The 21189-nt window shown below is 39.2% G+C and overlaps 2 protein-coding genes across 9 annotated transcripts; one reads left to right on the forward strand and one right to left on the reverse strand.

Moving 5' to 3' along the window:
* Positions 1-702: 702 nt before the first annotated feature.
* Positions 703-2489, forward strand: dnajc19 (DnaJ (Hsp40) homolog, subfamily C, member 19). 2 transcript variants are annotated; one of them, XM_004068053.5, is made up of 6 exons: positions 703-841; positions 1056-1107; positions 1597-1670; positions 1756-1835; positions 1964-2034; positions 2300-2489. In XM_004068053.5, the coding sequence occupies exons 1-6, from the start codon at positions 839-841 to the stop codon at positions 2374-2376; spliced, it is 357 nt and encodes a 118-aa protein (XP_004068101.1). In that variant the 5' UTR covers positions 703-838; the 3' UTR covers positions 2377-2489. The 2 variants fall into 2 exon arrangements, with proteins under 2 accessions (XP_004068101.1, XP_023810133.1); XM_023954365.2 differs by having other exon boundaries at positions 736-841; positions 1056-1152.
* A 243-nt stretch (positions 2490-2732) lies between these two features.
* fxr1 (FMR1 autosomal homolog 1) lies at positions 2733-14634 on the reverse strand. 7 transcript variants are annotated; one of them, XM_020702527.3, is made up of 18 exons: positions 14485-14634; positions 10496-10548; positions 10282-10375; positions 10120-10191; positions 9837-9985; positions 9625-9718; positions 9403-9519; positions 8019-8189; positions 7714-7792; positions 7446-7555; positions 7239-7325; positions 6476-6683; positions 6248-6341; positions 6027-6148; positions 5356-5562; positions 5053-5130; positions 4604-4683; positions 2733-4450 (listed from the first exon to the last, which is right to left on the reverse strand). In XM_020702527.3, the coding sequence occupies exons 1-18, from the start codon at positions 14533-14535 to the stop codon at positions 4280-4282; spliced, it is 2037 nt and encodes a 678-aa protein (XP_020558186.1). In that variant the 5' UTR covers positions 14536-14634; the 3' UTR covers positions 2733-4279. The 7 variants fall into 7 exon arrangements, with proteins under 7 accessions (XP_020558186.1, XP_011472494.1, XP_078802206.1 ...); XM_011474192.4 differs by having other exon boundaries at positions 6476-6686; XM_078946080.1 differs by having other exon boundaries at positions 7239-7332; positions 7444-7555.
* Between the last annotated feature and the right edge of the window lie 6555 nt (positions 14635-21189).

Here is a 21189-nt window from a genome sequence, read left to right on the forward strand (position 1 = left end):
TATCTGAGCAGGTGATATCACAAAAATCATAAATTTAGTGAGTTATCAAAGCTTGAGATTTCTTGAGATTGATTGAGAAAGCTGTTCACACAACTGTTATGAGAAAATAAAATGGCATGAATTCCTGAAACTAAAAAGTGTTTTAAAATCAATAATTGTCTTTTTAATAGAAACAGAAACAGCTTAGCATCAAATATGAAATTAAGAGTCAAAGAAAGAAAGAAAACACCTGCTCCACACTAAGACGTAATAAACACATTGGTCCGCAAACAATTATCTAAATAAAGAAGAAAAATTCAATTTCTTGGGATGATGGGAATATTGTATGCCATTTTTAAATAAAGTTACATCCATGAATGCATTTTGTGTATTTTAAATGATATTGTACAGAAAATTTCCTCGTTTTGCCTTTTTAACCAAATAATTTTCAAATTCCGAAAATGGCCTTTTATGTGAAAGGATAAGCCTAAATGTTGTCAGCTTAAAGACTGTCAGTAACCCAAATGTAAATGCATGCAATTATGCATTAAGTCTTTGAATTCTATTTGAGTTTTAATTTAGTCGTGGTTCAACTGAGCATGTTCTTAAACTGGACAATGAGTTAAAAATCTGCTTTAAACCTTTTAAATTCAGAAAGGTTCCCTTGGCTTTGTCCACACTTCCAACAGTTTCACCAAAAATAGAGGCGAGGGGGCGGGGCCAGATAAACACGCGTCTGGACTTTACGGCAGTTGTCCTCGGTTTCCGGCATAAACACATGGGAACCAGTAATGGAATCATGAGAGGTCAAAAGTTCTTTTTCTAATCTTTGACATAAACGAAAACCTATCCCTAAAGCATGGTAAGTCAGACGCCGCGTTTTATAATGCAGGGTAACCGATCCGAAACCAGTTTTATTGTCATCAGCCAATCGCCAATAACCTCATTTTTAAAACGGCTAAGCTAACATCAGCTACCAACTAATTGAATTCCAGTGTTTTTACTAACTGGTAGTGAGTCAAAATAGATGTTTAGTGTCTCCATCTGCAGTGGTTTTAAACAAGTCATACTTGCAGGCCAGCTCCATGGTGGCGGCGGGTCTGGCTCTGGCTGCGGCTGGATTCGCAGGTCAGTCTGAAAACACCTTACATCATCTGCGGGAATAGACTTAAGGTGCGACTTCACGCATTCACTGGTGTCAACCACTGTCATCTCCCAGAGTTCACTAAAGGGAGTAATGCACTGGAAACAGAAGGAAGTTTTCATCTGCTTTTTTTTTAATTCTAGACGATAATATATCTTCGTTATTTGCAAGTTGACTGTGGCACGATGTGTTTTTTATATAGACATTCTGATTTCTGTAAATTGATGTTTTTCTGAGGTGCATGCATTTAATTAAAAAATTCCTAATTTTTATATATATATATATATATATATATATATATATATATATATATATATATATATATATATATATATATATATATATATATATAAAAACTGTCTTTACTTAAATAAATGTAGGACATGGCAGTTTTAGTAAATATTATTGTGCACCATATACTTATTTTTTAAAGTAAACATACACTCTATTATTTCTGTCTTCTCTTCTGCCAGGTCGGTATGTCATGCAGGCCATGAAGCACATGGAGCCTCAGGTGAAGCAGGCTCTTCAAAGTTTTCCTAAGACGGTACGGCATAAAAACAGGCTTGACGTTAGACCACCGTGTTCTGTGCAACTCTGCACCAATCGTTGACTTGCATGTTCTGCTGCAGGCTTTTGGAGGAGGGTATTATAGAGGAGGGTTTGAACCAAAAATGACAAAAAGAGAGGCTGCCCTAGTCTTAGGCGTCAGGTATGTGGACTCCCCTGTCTTCTTTCTTTGATGTTTTTAAGGCATGTGTTGGTTTGGCTGTGCATGCCTCTCTGCAGGATATTGCTGCTTAACATTAATTCAACAGATGGCTTTTTTTCTGCATTTAGTCCCACTGCCAACAAAATGAAGATCAGAGAAGCACACAGAAAGTTGATGATCTTGAACCATCCCGACAGAGGTGAGTGCATCCTTAAATTGAGTAATCTGGACACATCAGCACATCTTTTCGTCACTCATCTCATCCCTTTTACACTCAAAACTTGGTCATGTTTAACACAGCATAGCTCAGATCTTACATGCAACAGCAATTCACATCACATGCAAATGTCTAAAAAGATGTAACTTCTTATTAGTGTACAAACTTCATATCGTTTAGTTAAACGTGCAAATTCACACAGATCTGCAGAGCAAATTGCTAGAATTTCTTGTCTCTGATGTTGCAGGTGGATCTCCCTATTTAGCAGCAAAAATAAACGAAGCCAAGGACCTAATGGATGACCAGGTCAAGAAGTCGAGCTGATTTTTCCAAAGGATTGTTTGAACTCCCTCTGAATCTTTTTCATGCTGCTGCACTGGCTGACTTGGACACTTGATTTTTGTGAATCCCCTTCAATAAAATCAAGTCTGTAAAAAGGGTGAAATACTTCATTTTAATTATCTGCTCCTTTATAGATTTAAGTTTTTAAAGGCTTTGTTCAAAAGGTTTTTTTTTTACTTAAAGATGACTAAAACTTATGGATTTATTCAAGTCTGTATTTGTTGAAGTTACAGTGGCTGTAATTTGAGGTATTTTAGATTAAAAAATTATTCAGTTTTCATCTCAGATTATGAGACTTTCTGCTTTGTGTGCCACATTTTGATCTAGAGCACAAACTGTTTTCAATCTACATAGAAGATCAACTTTATTTAAGAACTATCTGCATACAAAACATATTGCACATCAACCAACCAGACAATCCTTAAAAAAAAACAAAAAAAACACTGTAGTCAACCCATCAGAAACATGTGGGATGTCAGAACTCTCAGTAGTTGTCATTTGTCTTAAGAGAAAAGCCTCTGGTTATCACACACTTTAGTGTTTCTCTTTTTTTTAAATACTGTACAAATTTTTAAAAATAAATAATCCAAACAAATCCTTTTCTTTAGAGAAACAGTCGTGACCAGTTTCCAGCCAGCCAGTGTTGGAAGAACCATGAAAATGACATCATTGTCACAGAGGCATGGCTTTCCAGAAACATCTCAGTAACCGGGAAGTCTTGTTCCTATGAATTTATGGGTGATGACATTAAAAAAAAAATTAAAAAACTGAGCTTTGTGGTAATTTCTGAGAAAAAATTAAAAAAAAAAAAACTGTTACTAAACTAGATAATTTTCAGTTCTGAGATGTTTCCAGCAAACCAATACAATTCTGTCCAGCACTAAACAGTACAGACTCAACTACAATCAGCTTTAACAGAAAAAGGTTACACTTCAGTGCAAAACAAAACTTTTGTTTTCCTTTCTAGACAGGTAATAACATTTCTATGATTTAAGTGGTTGCATTAAAAAAAAGAAAAAAACAGGAAGCAGCTAATATCAACCCCCCAGCCCAAACCCCAAATAACATTAAGAGCAGACAAACCTGATTTTGGAAAAATGGCCCTGAAAAACTTTTAGGGGTGTTCTGACTGTTTACCCTTCATCCACCTCCAGCACCATAAGAGACATTAAACACAAAGCCCCCAGGCCTGACGGAGTTCAAGTGAGGGCAAACGGCGTCCACACATGTGAGTGAAATCATTGGGGATGGCGTGCAGAGCCAGGCAGCAACACGTCCAGTCTACTCTTAAGGCACAACAACTGATCACATGTGGGTTAATTATGCTTTCCTCTAGAACTGCTCTGCACTGTAAAATAGCTCATGCAAAATATGCAACGGAAAATGCCACTTCCAGTTTGTCAAAAGGACACGAGGAAACATTTTTCTGAGGGGGGGGGGGGGGGGGCATATTTCCACAGCTTTTTTTTTTTATTTTTAACCAAAAAAGGGAAAGAAAATATGTTTTTTTGCATGCATACCACAGTGTCGGTACAAGTAGAATCCCTCAGCATTAAAAAACAAAAAAACATTCAGTTCATCCTCTTGAGGAAGAGTGGACTGAAATGTACAGTTTGTGTGTTTTTGACTATCTTTGGCAAGCTCATACAGGAAGAACTATAGTGTAAAAAACTGTATTTAAAATGAATAGTTGTACAGAGAAATGTGTACAGGAGAGGTTATGTTTCAGAACACAGAGTTGCACAGCAGAGATTTGAAAAGTACAAACAGAACAGTGCTTGTTGAGTTTAAATGTCGAGAATAGGTTCTGAGGCTGCTTCAGGAACACAGATTTAAACAGGGGGCAGCCAGAGACGTTCAAATATTTGAAACCGTTTCCATCTGACTAAGAGACTCCGTTGACAGCAGGTTGTGGGTTCGAGCCCTCCTTTTCAGAGGCTTCGGGGGGGTTCTCGGTGGAAGAATTTGCAGCGTTGGTGCCGGTGTCGTCAGAAATACTGTGTGCGTCTTCGGGTGGAGCCGAAGAGCTGTGCTCAGTGATGACATCCACCCGGTTCTAAAGAGGAAAAAGGAACAATCTGTGTGAGACAAAAACTGGGCGATAGGTCTCAGATAACATTAAAAAGGCTATTACATATATTATGATGTAAAAAAAAAAATAGGTTACACAAATGACAACAAAAGTTCTTTAAAAAAGGTGAACAGTCACCAAAGCTTTGCTTTTCTTGGTGTCCTTGGTGGTCTGTCTGCTCTGAGACTCAGATCGAGATATGAAGTCAGCAACCGTCACTGCAACAAAAACAACAGAACAACAAGACATTTAGGAGTTTTAAGAACACAGAAGCATCTTGGCGGAAAAACGTGTTTGTGAAGCTCCAAGACAGGAAAACCTGCTTCATATGTTCATTTTTTTTACAAGTGTAGTTCATGCAAAAGAGTTAGTTGAACACAAACAGCCGTGGGAGGATTTTTCACACCCGACCACAGTCAGACTTGGAGAAAGCAGGCATGTCTGTCAGTCATACCAGCTAAGACTAAACCTGAAACTCTGGCTCAGCGTTTTGTAAGTGGCAAAACGAAACACGAGGCAAGGCACACAGTTACCAAACTGTAGGGGAGTTGGTTTGCAGAGGCCACAGTGGCTGTTGCCACGGTTACCTGGGTGCCGGTCCTCAGGCAGGCGGTTACGGCGACGCCGGCTACGATTGCGCCGCTGCGGTTTAGCTTCTGAGTCATCTGGGATTTTAAGTCATCATAAAAGAGGGATTTGCACCTTAATTATCTTTCATTATCAAACTGCTCTAGCTTCTTTTTAACGTAGAAACAGGAAACGAGGGTCTGCAGCATGACAGCTACAAAAACATTTTTGGTCTTAAAACCAAACACTGAACATGTTTAAAATGTTCATGTCGATGAAAACCTGTCATCAAAGTAGCCTCCAGACCGGTCAAAATTCCATACCTATTCCGTTTTCCCCAACTGAAGCATTGTCAGATTCACTCATGCCGTCCATCATAGTGGCATCCTCGTCTGTTCTGCGCCGCCGAGACCGTCTGCGGCGGTTTGCAGGCAACAAGGACTCGCTGGCATCGGTGTCAGCTGTGTGGTCTGTCTCTGTGTTCGTCTCTAAAGCTCCGTGGGAGTAGGTGTTGTCCCGATCCCAGGACCCTGCCGACGAAATTAAATGAACAAATGTGTTGTGTTTACATGAGAGAAAAAACTATTTCCCTTTAGTTTTGGTTTACAGTGTTCCCTTGATATATGGCTTCAACTCGCAGGGTTTTTCATTGTAATTTGCATGCTCTTTTTTTTTTTTTTTAAGTGTTCTGCATCCTGATTGGCTGTAGACAATTGCGTTCATTTTGCCAAACGACATAAATCTTTGATCGCGATCAGATCTAGTTTTCATTCTATAACACTGGACTTATTTTTCTGTTAAGGTTTGAACTTGTGAGAGCTTCAACAAAATAGAAAAGTGTGAAAATGTTCATGTTTGTCTGAGAAAAGTGTAGTGGTGTGGGGTTTTACAGCCTTAAAACATCAGCAGCTTTCAACTATCATGGGTTATTTATGGAATGTAGCTCCTGCAATAAACGAGGGAACACTGTAGTTCAACTTGTCTTTATCGTTACCAGAATTGTTGCTGTATCCTCCTCTTCCTCCACGGCCCCTTCCTCCTGTTCCTCCTCGACCTCTGCCAGGTCCTGGTCTCCTGCGACCGTCTCTTAGTGGCCGAGGACCTCTCTCCCTTTCTCTGCATGTCCAGCAAAGCAGAAGTGACAGATCACGCGCTCAGCCTGCAGAGACATTTCAACTTCCCCAACTTCCAACTTCCGTAAAAACAGACGCTCACCTCTCCTGGTCCTCTCCAGCCAGGGACCAATCACTGAGCTCATCCTTACGCTCTGACTCAGTCTCTGAGGCGTTGGACTGCTCCGAATTGGTGCCTGGATGGTCAAGAAAAAGACAGAATAGACATAAGATGAGTAAAGCAGAGACACACACCGCACATTTTAGTCAACGCTCCAGGTCCTTTTGGTTTAGTTGTTGGAACACACTGATTCATTCATCTGAGTGTTACCATATCCAGTGCTGTAGCCTCTTCGTCCGCGGCCTCTGCCATTGTAAGAGCGGCTGCCATGCGAAGAAGACGAGGACGCGTTGGCACTGCTGTCTGCATTAATTCCGCCCCCTCTTTCCCCCCTCTCCCGATCGACTGGTCGGTGACCCTGGGTGATCTGTCGCAGCTGTTCGTCGATCTGCATCCTCTCCAGACGAAGCTGCTCCACCTCCTAGAAAGAAGAAAAAACACTGTAACTTTCAGAAGAAAAAATCCAATCAGGCACATCTGACATTTTTTAAGGTCATCACTGTTTATGCAGAACGCCTCACATCGTGTATATTCAGATTGTTGCTACTTCCTTTAGGCTCCTGAATCTGAACAAGAAGAACTCCCACTTAATGCATTCAAAGCACAACACACACATCCATGTGGCACAAAACCTGCACAAAAAACACACAGAGCAGCGCAAGGACATCCTCAGACATCTGTATTTGCAGATGTGTGTGTTCATTCCCAATGCTTTTGGATTTGACAACTGATTGCTGATTTAATCAGCCACTCAGACTTCAGGAGCATGTAGACATGAAGACAGGTGAGCTGCTCAGGTGCAGACATGCTTCCACTTTTAAAAATCCTACCTATGAAGTAATGTTTACATGCAGAGAGCAGTTAGATGCTGTGGCTGTAGTAGTGTGCAAAAAAAGGGCTTTAAGACACAAGAGATGCTTAAATTAGCGTTGGCATTCACTGTTAAAAAAAAGAAGAATGTTTAAGATCTTACATTCAAATAGGAAATGTGGTATTCCAACAGGACCTGAACGTTGCTAATGCTCTCCTTAGTACCAACAAAGGTAAATGGGACCATTCCCTGTAAAACCAAATATATAAAAATAAAAAATAACACACATTACATGCTAGAAAACATAAATAAGCTGAACAAAACTGCACTTTGCTGACAGCAAGCAAGGCATCGCTACACTCAACTTACTTCCTGTCGTGGCTGCTTGTTGTCGTTGTCGCCTTCTATCTTGACCCGTACCACTCCAGACTTGTCCACAATCTCCTGGATGACCTTCCCATTCTTACCAATCACTTTACCTGGAGAGATAACCAGAAGGAATGAGACGTGACCACGGGATATAAAAATATCTACAGGTGATATAAAATGAAACGCATAAATGAAATGCAACAAAATGAAAGATTTGAATATTTTTGGTTTAACCAACTCTTAAGAAGTGCAAAAACTGTGGACCTACCCACAAGGTTCCTCGGTACTTGCACAGAATCCTCCAAAAACTCCAAGAAGCCTCTTGCTTTCTTTACAGCCTCTGCTGTCTGGAATAACAACCATTTAAATGTATTGATATTAACCATCAGCTCCATGAAGAACACTAATACTGGCACAATAAATCTCAAAATTAAAGAAGGAAAGGTCCCTCCTTGTACATCGTTTCTCATTTTAAACAATGGGCATTTCTAGTAAGTAATATTCTCCTAATAAATCTGCAAAGCACAGCAGGTGTTAACAATTGTTTGGTGGTCGAGTCACACAGCTGCCTACCTCCCCGTAAATGCGGAAAGTGCCCGTCTCCTCATCCAGCTCGATGGCAGTGACACCCGCAGTTTTCCGTGCTTGTTGGATGTTGCTGCCGTGGCTGCCGATGGCGAGGCCCATCAGGTCGAGTCTCACCGTGAACTCCTCCTGGAAGGAGGACACCAGCTGCCTCGAAGTCTATGCAAACAAATAACATCCCATCATTTCAGGTTACGTATGAGCTCATTTTTTAACATTTTGGTGCAATTTATACTTTATGTATTTAGTGTATTAAGGGGCAGGGGTGTCCAAAATTGTTTGTCCGTAGTGACTTTGTGAATGTGGTCTGGAGCACAGAGGTTTACAGAAATGACTTTGTTTCAACATGACTTTCAAAAATTATAAAACCAATGTTATGTATTTTTGGATGATTGGCAGCTACGCGCTAACATAGCTCTCAGGTGACTATTTGTGATGTCATCGAGGGTTAGTGTCGCCTGAATTTGAAGACGGTGTTTTTCCATAACTCCCCGTTTGGAACGCAAAATGTACAGGTAGGGAAGAGCTATAGGGGAAGTGGAAGAATTCAGATACTGCCTTTTTACATACCGCAACTCCAGCTATATGTGCAATAAACATGAATAGGCTGATTCTGACGCGGAGAAAAGTGGCTTTTCGTATCAGTTTTGCACCAATATGCAACACATGAACATAAAATGCTTAATAGCGCAAAGCCAATTTTCTCCATGACAGCTGGTTCTGTCATGGAGAAACGTCAATACTTTAAAGCACATGTGTCAAACTCAAGGCCCGGGGGCCAAATGTGGCCCTCCATGTCACTTCATGTGGCCCGTGAGAGCATAAAAGTTTTTCATTTCTTAAAATAAAAAATAAAAATTGATGTGTAATTATTCATATCTTGGGGGAATCAGACTTGAAATATCAGATTGGGCAACTCTACATTATGACTTAAACCCTGTCCATATAATCTAACCTGGCAGACTCAAATGTAAGGATTTATGCTAAAGTAACAAGCAAACATATTTTTTTCTATGCAACTAATTGTCATTTTAAAAAGTTATAGTGAATAAATAATAAGTTATTTCACATTAAAGAGTAGTTACATTTATTTTTCATTACATTTAGTTACATGTATAAGTTATATCTGGCCCTTTGAGGACAGCCACTATGCTGATGTGGCCCTTGGTGAAAATGAGTTTGACACTCCTGCTTTAAAGGGTTGCATTTCAGCAAAAGGCTGCTTTTCTTCACTTCAGAACCTTCTGAAATGACATTAGTTGCATAAAAAGTTGAAGAGTTATGATAGTAGAAAGGATGCAAAGACTGAAGCAAAAACTCCGGAGTTAAAGGGTTAAAGTATACAGCCTTAAGTTCTTGTAAAACAACTGACCTCCAGGTGTTTTGTGGCCTCCTGGTTACGTGACATCAGAAGCAGCTTGGTTCTAAGGCTGCGCAGGTGCATGTCACTCAGCAAAGACACCCGCTTCACTGTTGCCTCGTTGGTCGACTGACAGAAAGAGATAAACATAAGGACTACAGCAGAGCTGGGGATCGTTGGGGAAACTGTGGATAATCCAAGCGTTATGGAGACTTGACAGCATATCGTAGTTACCACAATCACTAGATGACTGGTTTCAGGACAGTATGAAATGCGACAAGCTCCCACAGCTTTCTTAAAGTCCTTGTGTGCATTCTCAGCCTGGCACCTGAAATTCAACAAGACTGCATTGCATTTCCTTCCTTATGTAAAGAATCTGGACATTCTCACACATAATAAATGATTGTGGAATGTGGAAGGTGATTTTCTTATAGTGGGACACGTACGCTTCTTGTAGATCCTGAGGAACAGGAACAGTGCACTTGTAAAAGGGGTTTTTGGAGAGGGGCTTGTTGGTGTTGACAGGCCGCAGACGCTCAAAGGTTACAATCTCATTGTAGGTGGCATCACAGGCTGCATACTCGATCACATAGAACTAGAGATAAACAGAGGCTCGGTGTTTGGAACAGCTCAATAAACCGTTCTTCAAGAACTCAATATAAAAATAACTTTAATTCAGCTGTAAGTTATATTACTGCACAAAAAAAGAACGTAATTAATGACACGTACATCACCCTTCATCATACGAACTTTCCCTAACCACCAGCCGCAAGGCTCCAGCTCATTGGCTCTGGATAAAATCTGAGAAGATTAAATAAGAAGAAGCAGATCAACACAAAAAATGAAAGCCAAAGGAGAACAGTTTAGAAAAATAGGATGTGCTTTTCTCACCTCCACCTCTTCACCCTCTCTAATTTCCTTCTTGGTGTCAGCAGGTGGTGGCAGTCTGACATCCTCAAAGGGCACCTGGCGTTCTGGCTGCCAACTGCAATGAAAGATTCTGATGTCACGCCTTGCTGAAAGCATTACAACTGCAGTGAAGACCTTGAATTTTGATTATGAGGGAAACGGATGCAGACATGGCACGGTAGCTGCAGATGCTTACTTGTTCTCAAAGGCAATGGTGAGAGAATCATCGTGGATGTCTCTGACAAAGCCCTGGAAAAAATACACAAGTGGGAAATTCCTTTTATAACAAGTCTTTACAGCAGGGCTGTGCAAACCCGTTTCTCAAAATTTAGCCCCATCTTTCTTCAGATGTGTGTTTCTGAACAAAAACTAGGCATTTCAAACAAAGGTTAGATCAAATAAATGTTTAAAAAAACACATAAAAAGCTGGGAAACAAACGTGTGTAAGTAATGGTTTCTGACGTTGTTCATTCTCATTTCCAGTGGGCAAAAAAAAACTTAGCATCCAATCACTTATTATGCAATGTGACCTATATAAAAGATAAGAGAAGTCTGTAATGTTCACCATAGATACACTTCCACTGTGAGAGACTTTAGGATGTAGAGGCCAAAAAAAACAAAAACAAAAATCACAGAGTTATTTTTAAATAATTTATTTGTATAATGGTGCATACAAGTCTTCGGCTCCTGCAAACCAGCCAGAATTCTGTCACTCACAGACCTGATACTTCCATTTTAAAAAGCTTTTTCTCTCTCTTACTACCTGAATTAATGTCACTTGTTTGAACTGGTTATTGGTATAAAAGATGCCCACACATAAACAGCTAAACAGTAGCCTTTCTACCATGACCAAGACCAAAGAGCTCTCTGTCTAAGGACACCAGGGACAAGATGATTCACCTTAACAAGACTGGGATGAACCAATCAACAAGGAAGCACCTTGACGAGAATAGATCAAGCCGCTTCCTTGAAAGAACTAAATAAATATATTTTATTTATTACAAAATAAAATAAATAGAAGATCATTGACAATCTTCTTTCACCTGGTGGGGTACAAATGATCCTAAGAGAAAACAGTGCAGAACTACACAGGGGTACTGAAGGGAACTGGGACCACAGTAAGAAAGAACACCATACCCACTGTGAAGCATGGAGGGGGAAAAGTCATGCTTTGGGGCCGCTTTTTCACATGGGGACAGGATGACTAATCTGCATTAGGAAAGGATGAATGGGTCCATGAAAATGGTAAATGGCGTATACTTGTACAGTGCTTTTCTACCTTCCTCGAAGGCCCAAAGTGCTTCACAGTCACACTCCCACTCCCCCATTCACAGACACATTATCACGCTGGTGGCGGCTCCACTGCCGGGCGCTGGCGCCAACCTTCCACCAGAGGGAAGGTGGGGTTCAGTGTCTTGCCCAAGAACACTTCGACACATGGGCTGGCAAGGCGGGAATCGAACCTTAAATCTTCCGATCATAGGTCAACCGCCCTACCACTGGACCACAGTCGCCATTAACGCCACATGAATGGTGAGATTTTGGGCAAAGTCGTCCTTCCATCAACATCATAATTGACTATTAAATATATCTGGATCCATCGGCCTGTCAATGCCAAACACGTGGCCCAGGCAATAAAGGAGTGGCTATGTAAAAAGTATCTCAACGTTCTGGAGTGGGTTAGTCCAATAGACCCAACCCAATACAGAATCTTTGGAATGAGTTGAAAGTCTTTGTTGCACAGTGACAGCCCCAGAACATCACAGCTCTTGAGAAGATCTACACTGACAAAATGTGTATAAATATCAGCTACAGTGCTTACCAACCTGCAGAAGACCTACAGGAAACATTTGATATCCATCATTGATAACAGGATTACAAAAAGCATTGAGGTGAACTTATGACTTTTCTCATCTTTTTAAGAGGGACAACTTGCTCCCAACTACCAAATAAGTTTTTGCCTCACTGTACATAGTCCAAACTTCTGAGAACAGTCCTCCCATTTGTTAAAAATATCCTTACCAGAAACCCAGTTCAGTATACCTATTGGAAATGACAAGCTGACATTGAATCACTAGCTTAACATTTATCTTGTGTTATGTATGGGTTAACAGACTTATCCAACTGTTATTTCATGAGTGGTCAATGATTCCCCTTATGGTCATGTAATGATCAGGTGTGGTGCAGTTCCAGCTCCTATAGCAGAACTTACCATGAACTTTTGTTCAAAAATAGTTTCATTTTTTTCCTTGCCTTTCTTTATGCTAATCAGCATCTGTTTTTATATTATTATTAGATTATCATAGAAAATGCAACAGATATGTATGTTTCCTCTAGATTCAAAACTTAGCTTTATAAAGTGGTTTTAAGCATTTGCCTAAACCATGATGTGCAGACACTATCTAGATCTTCCAGTAAAGAAAAGTAATAAACCATAGGGTAGACCGAAGGGTTTCGTTGAAGTGAAAAAAATGTAACAAGCTGTTTATCCCCTTAATCTTCACATTTTACTATCAGAGAAGACATTTACAGGCTCACAAAAACTACAAATGCCATAAAGTTACATAGAGACTTCTAAATTTTAACTTAGGATAAAAGGACATCAGTTAAACAAAAAAACGCAAGAAATATCCGAACAAAGTAATAATGGTAAACCTTAAATTCTGAATAAAATCTATTTATGACCCTTCTCACTGTTTTGACTTGTTCAGATTAACATCAATGTTACCAATCAGCTTCCCTACAATATCCAGGTAAAGAGTAAACACGTTTCTAATTTCTTTTTTTTAGTCTAACTGACAATCAAAGGCACATGGAGATGCTCAGAGGGTGCTTGATGGGACTTCAAGATATTTAAATTTACCCAAATGTCCCTCTTCCTTTGTTAGTTTGCTTAATATTTTGAAGGCATGATAAAACTCAAGAAAGTAACTGTTGCATGCTCACTCTTCTATCATTACATAGTTAACTCTGGGCTGGGTCTAAATAAACTTGAATTTGTCCCGACTCAAATGAATCTAAAAGTCATTTAAAAAAACACTTTAAAATGATATAATGGGACCACTACTTCACTTTTTTTCCACTTACTGTTTACAGACTAACACCACAACTTACAATCTATCGCTTATGTTTTCACTTCTTTCTTTTCAGAGTTCAGAAAGTCCCTACACAAGTATAAAAGGAGTCGAGTTACAATTAAATAAATAAATAAATAAAAAACTTGTTTTGCAACATCTATAGTGAAATCAAAACCCATTCTAATTATTATTCCTAGGAGATATTTGGAATCACAGTAACAAAACTCACAAAACATACCCACAGTTGCTTGGTTTAGCTGTAATTTACTCAAGTGAAACTATTTTAGCATGTAGTGTTGGTTTACAAAGTGGCCTGGCAAAAAGAAAACATGTTAAACATTATGCTAGTAGTAGTAAGAAATTAAAATAGTAGATGGGGGGGAAAGGATGATGAAAAAGGAGACATGGAAGGAAGAAAAGGGGAGACTTTGGTGCCACTTCAGATTGCAGGACTATAAATACACTGTAATTCTTTGAAATGAGCGACCCTCTCCCAGCATGCCAGCTGCTCAGGATTGACAAGGAACAGCTGACTCGCATACGCAGAAATAGTAAAGATAGCTTGGGCATGATACAGTCTCAGTGAATGAACAGTGGCAGACAAGTGTGAAGAAGTACGCCACGTGCATAGAAAACCTAACGTCGAGATTTCAAATCCCTAATATGTACATTTAACAAACTCATCACGTCCTTATGTTCCATGGAGTAAAAAGCCCTTTAGCAACCGAACTAGGGCAAGAACCTACCTGACGTCAACAGAATTACCAGTGAGCTAGTAAGCTAACTTTAGCTTACGAAAACCCGAAGAAAAAGTCCATTGTGTGTTAAAAGATACACTATAAAACAAGTCAGCTGTCTTACAAAACGGATTATGCTTTCTGGATTTGATTATAGTCAATATAATAATCATAAATAACGAATGTTCACAATCATCGACGTTAGCCTAGCCTGCTAATTTTGGCTAACTCTGCTAAAGGCTTACAGCAAGCAGCTGGATGAATTTAGAGGAAGATGGGACACGTAATCAAGTCCAATGAACTTAGGTTATCATAGTAAACAATTTGTGAAAGACAGAAGGTCAAAGGTGCACGGATGCCCCGGTATTTACCTTGTAATAAGCGCCGCGAGAGCCACGGACCTCCACCGCCAGTTCTTCCATATTGGATACGCAAAGGATGCTGGGTCGACAGGTGTTCCATCAAGCCTGAGGTTTGAAGTTTGGGCCAACACCTGTCCTTTCGCGTTTTTGTGGGCAGATACTCCCAACTTTAAAATTATTAACTTACAGCCAAATTACATTTTTGGGTTACTGTTTGTGAAAAGGATCAACAAGGTTTTGGACGATTTGTTGTCCTGTTTTTTTTTTTTGTTTGTTTGTTTTTTAATGTTAGAAAGCTACATTGCTGTGTTTTATTTAAGTAATTTTAGTGATGAAGCAATACAATAAAATAGATCTATTATTTAGTGTGAAATTTTATGCAGATTGTAATATAGCTAGATATAAAAAAAATTTTTTTAAAGCCATTATTGGACTAGCTAATTTGCTTAAGTATTTAGTATTTTGAAATTTTGTATTTCTTTTCACCTACACTCATCAGGATCCAAATCTTTAATACAACAGAATGATGTGGTTCAGTCTAGTATCTTGCATTAAAAAAAGGCTGTAAACACAGCAGGCTTACAGCTTTGATCAGCATCAACTGCACTAAAGAATACTAGAACACAGACTGGAAATTTGATCAATTCTTTATTGTGTGCTTTCTGATTTCAGCTTAGAGACTGTGCATTATAAACAGTGGTGAACAAAATTGTTGGTACCCCTCAGTTAAAGAAAGAAAGCCCACAATGCTCACTGAAATGACTTGAAACGTTCAAAAGTAACAATATATTAAAATTTGTTGAAAATTAAATAATCAAAATCAGCCATTGCTTTTGAGTCGTTGATTAATAGAATTATTTAAAAAAACAAACTAATGAAATAAGGCTGGACAAAAATGATCGTACCCATAACTCGATATTTTGTTGCACAACCTTTTGAGGCAATCACTGCAATTAAACAGTTTCTGCATTTGTCAATGAGCCTTCTGGACCTGTCCACAGGTATTTTGGCCCACTCCTCATGAGCAAAGTGCTCCAGTTGTCTCAGGTTTGACGGGTGTCTTCTCCAAATGGCATGTTTCAGCTCCTTCCACAGATGTTCAATGGGATTCAGGTCTGGGCTCATAAAACCATCTCTAAGCAGCTTGAAGTTCCTGTGACGACAGTGGCACATATTATTCAGAAGTTTAAGACCCACGGGACAGTAGCCAACCTCCCTGGACGTGGCCGGAAGAGGAAAATTGAAGACTAATTGAGGAGACGGATAGTTGGAACTGTATCCAAAGAGCCCAGAACAACCTCCAAAGACATTAAAGGTGAACTCCTAGATCAAGGTACATCAGTGTCAGATCGCACCATTCGTCGATGTTTGAGCCAGAGTGGACTACATGGGAGACGACCAAGGAGGACACCACTGTTGAAAGGAAATCATAAAAAAGCCAGACTGGAATTTGCAAAAATGCATGTTGACAAGCCACCAAGCTTCTGGGAAAATGTCCTCTGGACAGATGACACAAAACTGGGGCTTTTTGGTAAGGCACATCCGTTCTATGTTCATAGAGAAGCATACAATGAAAAGAACACTGTCCCTACTGTGAAACATGGAGGAGCTTCAGTTCTGTTTTGGGGCTGCTTTGCTGCATCTGGCACAGGGTGTCTTGAAGTTGTGCAAAGTAAAATGAAATCTCAAGATTATCAAGGCATTCTGGATGGAAATGGAAATGGAAGACCCATGATCTGCTCAGTCGCAGGTCATGGGTCTTCAAACAGGACAACGATCCAAAACACACAGGCAAAAAAAAACAAGAATGGCTAAGAGAAGTTTGCTCATGAGGAGTGGGCCAACATACCTGTGGACAGGTGCAGAAGGCTCATTGACAAATACAGAAACTGTTCAATTGCAGTTATTGCCTCAAAAGGTTGTGCAACAAAATATTAAGTTATGGGTACCAATGTCAAAATGAAATCAAAAATGATTGCAGGAAATGTATGCAAATGCATCAACAAAGGATCCCACTGGCTTTTAAACAGCCTTCGGCAAAAATCTGCACCTACAAAGTGCTAACGACTTATACTGGAGTTAGGAGTTGATTCACCATTAATAATGCAAAAATAATAAACATCGAACTGTGTTGTTGGACATTTAAGTACATTTTTCTAAAAACACTGCTGTTTTAGAGTTTAGAAAAAATCTGAAGAATAAGTTCAAGCAGGTTTAAATATTTGTTTCCAGTAAACTAGATCAGAACAAACACTTGGGTATATGGATCTATTTAAATGCTGGAAATGTTCCATTTATAATATGCAGTTATGCTAAGGAGCTTAACCACAAACATATTCCCTGTATTACTTTTTATTCCCCACAAAGTCCTTAAAACTGTACATATGTTTAATAATAACAGGGTGATTTATCAGAATTTGAATAGATTCTACTCTGCTTAATCATACTTTGATGATTAAAGCTGTGACTTACCAAAATCAAAAATGAAAGATATGCTTAGAGGTGTAAACTAAAGCAAAAATATTACATTTACTAAGAAACAATGAAAATTCAACAAAAAGGTTTTATTGTAATCCATCAATATGGATGCTGTTTTGAAACAATTCATGCTTGTTTAGTCTTTTTATTGTCAAAATGAGAACACAAACCTTTGTATAAATGGAATATATTAAGGCTGTATAAAACAGGTCAGGTTTAAAAGACAAAGATGAGATTTTTCACTCTGCACATACTCACAGCAGGTAGTCAAACAGAGGAGATGCAAGCTTATCTTTTTCAAACAGCCATTGTGACACCTAGTGGCCAAATGATCTCATGGGAACTGCAGTAGGGATGCTCTATGAAGGCTATCTTTACTACTTGACTTATGCAAAAAGAAAAAAGCTAACATAGACCAGAAAGCACAAAGAATATTTAAGTCAAAGTAACAGCACCCCTCCTGGATTATTTAACATAAAAGGATTTATTAATAAACATACATGGAGGGACACATGCAGAAAAAATTAAACTAAAATCAGTCAGAGGCAACATATCCTTTAAAAATGAAAAAGTAATTTTGATTAAAAAGTCATGAGTAATCAAAGGAATAAGCACCCAAACTAAAGACAAAAAAAATCTCTGTTTAGATGTTACTGCTGTAACACAAAAACAGTATTCAAAAAGATGCACATATTTTTTTTCAGGAGGTTGTCCATTAACTATACTAAATTATACAGTCATGGGAATTTGGTTTCCATGAAGTAAATGCAACAATAACGAATAGAATTTACACAAATGTGTGTAAAGAGAAATGTGCTTTAAGAGTGTGTATGTGTTGTGTTACTGGGATGAGAGGTCAAAAAACAGTGATCTTGTTCAGTTTGCTATGCAATGTGTGTGAGTGTGTTCATGTGTGTGTGTGCAGCTCTGTGGTGGAAATGCTTGGTCTGAAGACATTACCACAGATCCTCAGAGTCTGCCTGATAGTCTGTCCTCACGTTCTGATTTAAACCAGTTTACCAATTCCATTATGCTAAGCCCGAACATTGGTTGGGGAATGATGAACGATTATGTGAAACACATAATCTCCCTGCTGCACCATCACTGCAATATGACAGCCAAATTTCATTCATCCTATCCAATTTCTTCCTTATTTAAGGAAAGAAAATTACTGGTTCCAGTAATCAGATATGTAGCGAGGCTGTGTGCAGGAGTTAAGCCCACTCCCATTAGGCTTTCTGCTTTGCTCTGGCTGTATTCATATACACTCACACACATAAAAAAGCAGATACACACGTTCCACATGTCTGACCCTACTCAGTTCTCACGTCCCCTTTCGCCCATTTCAAGGACTATGATTTGGCCTTGATACATTCTCTACAACATCATCTGTTAGTGATGCCAGTTTGAAACAGTCTCCTTTAAGTGGTTTAGAGAGCAGCAGGCAGTTCTCCTGCAGATTCCCACTTCAAGGTCTCATCCTCTCTGCTCTGTCTTCTGCACCAATACTGCCTTTTGAAACAACAAAAACATCATTTTGGAAATTAGGTCAAATTAGATAAGAATGCAGTCACATCCTTGCGCTCAGGATAATCCTTCGAGAAGAATCAAAAGTAATGGCTGGATATGATTTGGCACTAAAATTCCTTCCATCTTCTCTGAGTTTCTCCATCTGTCTCAGTGGAATGAAATCACCAGCAAACAGCGTCTTTTTTTTTTCTTTCTCTTTTTGCTAATACAATCCGGCCCTCAGAAAGCTCCCAATATCACAAACAGGAAGATGAGTGTTGAGACTGTTTGTTCTTCTCCCCGCATGTCCAATATCTCTCTCCAATAGGTAATGCATTATAGGCATAATTGAAAATTAGTAGTACATTTTAAAGGGGAATTTATCAAGCTTCATTGTTCCTGCGTGTCACCTCCAGGGTCCTTTTTGGAACAACGACCCCGGAGTGCCAAGAGGCTTTCTGTCTGCTCGGGCCCCGGCAGCGCTCTCCCTTCTTTGTCGCTAATTGTGGCCTCCTCTCCACTGAATTGTGATTTGCCTAAGAGAGCTTGTTGGCTCTATGCAATGAAGCTGCCGGTGACGCTCTCACCATTATCAAAGATACTCTTGATCTTTTCAAAAGCAGGAAATAGATTTTTTTTTCCCCAGCCCCTGTTCAATCACAGAGAGGGGGCTGGAAGGGAGAAGTAATTTGCAATGCGTCCATTAGTTCTTCATTAAAGCAAGATTAAATTGCACCTCAAATCACATCTGCCTTTTTCCAGAGTAAAGGGTGACAGTTTTAGGGCCAAAACTAATTACTAGTGCCAATGAATGAGAGAGGAAAACAGGGCTGTTTTTACATGAGATAGTGCGGCCTGTCATTATATTCAGACTAATTCCACTCTGCCTGCTCCCTTAATGAGACCAGAACGTCCTCACATCTCTCTCCTACTCTTTCTCTGTATCTGCGCGCACTCCAAATGTATAATTTCGATAGCACTTGGAGTTTGCATTAATTAATTTTTCAGCGAGACCTGCTACAAGTGCCAAATCTGTGATGTTCGGAATTATCATTTGGAAGGAGAGAAAAGGCACAGACGGGGAGGAAGTGACAGACAGACAGCGAGAGGCAAAGAGAAAGATGGAACGAAAAAGGGAAAGACAATAAAAGCAAGATAAACACTTTAAACTTTATGTCTGCTTCTGTTCCTTAAGTCAAGTGGCTGCCACCTCAAAGGCTTTATGTCAGATGACTCAGGGAACAAAAACTGTAAACTTTGTGACAGAGAAGCTCTTAACACACTTGGGTTATTTCCTCAACCCAATCTTGGCTTTGTCATTTTGGTATTATATTTTTTTTATTACTTTTTGGACCATTACTATGTTTTTAGGCTATAGTGGTTTCTTTTTAACTAAAATTATGTTTTTTTTTATTAAAATAACCCAGAAAATAATTACTCCCTTTTTAATCTCAGAGTTGGGTTAAAAGCAACTCAGTTTGGCTTATTTTTAACTATGGAGTTTGTTGTGCATGAATATTAGAGATCAGTTTCCAGAGGGATTTTTGGAAAGAAAAAATGTAAAAACTATTGTTATTTGATAATGTTATCTCACAGGGAACCAAAATTTAAAAAAAAGTAGAAGAAGAAGAAGAGATCCATTTCATTTGAAGTCACCAAACATACATTTAAAGTAAATAAAGTTAGCCTTATTTTACAATAACATATTTAAAATTAATCAACTCAAACTGAATCTCTGACTTCTTTTAAAGCCAACACAAAAAGACAGTTTCTTTTCTCATATTTTCCTGAAAGGATGGGCCAAAACGGTGTCTGCTCAGTGTTGGCCAAAGCGTGCACCTCTGCCCCGCAACAACACAAAACATTGCCTTGCTAAACTTTTATTCACATAGTTTTATTTCTACCTGCCTCTTTATTATTGAGCGATCAAGGAATATCTGGTGGGAAAACAAAAAAGGTGTATGAAACAGATGGTTACCAGACAGAAAAAGAAACATATAAACATTGTTTGACACAGCAAAAGTAAAAAAAGATGAAAAACTATAACAGCACACAAGGTTTGGACCAAAAATAAATATGCATTGAATCAGATCTGTGATTTGTTGAATAAATGCTGCAATTGAGTGAAATGCAAATTTAGAATCACAAGCTTGAGGTAGTCTTTGCTGTTCTTTGTAACAGTTTGGCATTTCAGCCCTTTTTTTATTCAATTCAATTTAAGTTGAGTTACTACCAACTTTACTGCTTTATCTTAATATTTCCTCAAAATTCCCAAACGTTTTTTTTTTTAGGTCTTTTTTATTAGAATTGTACAGACTGTCTTCCAACTCCTCCGTTCTGTTCTTCCTCTTCTCTCCTCAGCACCGACAGACTCTCGTTTCTCGGAGGTTGAGGGTGGTTAGATTAGTCTAAGAGCTGAGCGCAGTCAAGTCTCACAAACAGGATTTAGCATGTTGTCTCACAGTGGCAGCTCTGCCTGGGATCGCATGGTACTGATGAGCTCCGGCGCATAACATGCTTATGGCAGATGCACTGCGATTTACAGAGCCAGGAGAAGTGCAGAGTACACCAACTTAACATGAGTGCATTTGTTAACAGTGCACAAAGTTGAGATGTTGGCACCTTTAAATGAGTCAACAATGTTGTGGGGCTTTACCTCTGCGCTGTGTATAAATCTCTTAATGCACCTTACAGGCTTTTCAGAGTTGCCAGCTGATTAGCCTTCTC

Source organism: Oryzias latipes, chromosome 4 (assembly GCF_053564925.1).
Source record: "Oryzias latipes strain Hd-rR chromosome 4, Olatipes_Hd-rR_3.1".
In the NCBI taxonomy this organism is placed as follows: domain Eukaryota; kingdom Metazoa; phylum Chordata; class Actinopteri; order Beloniformes; family Adrianichthyidae; genus Oryzias; species Oryzias latipes.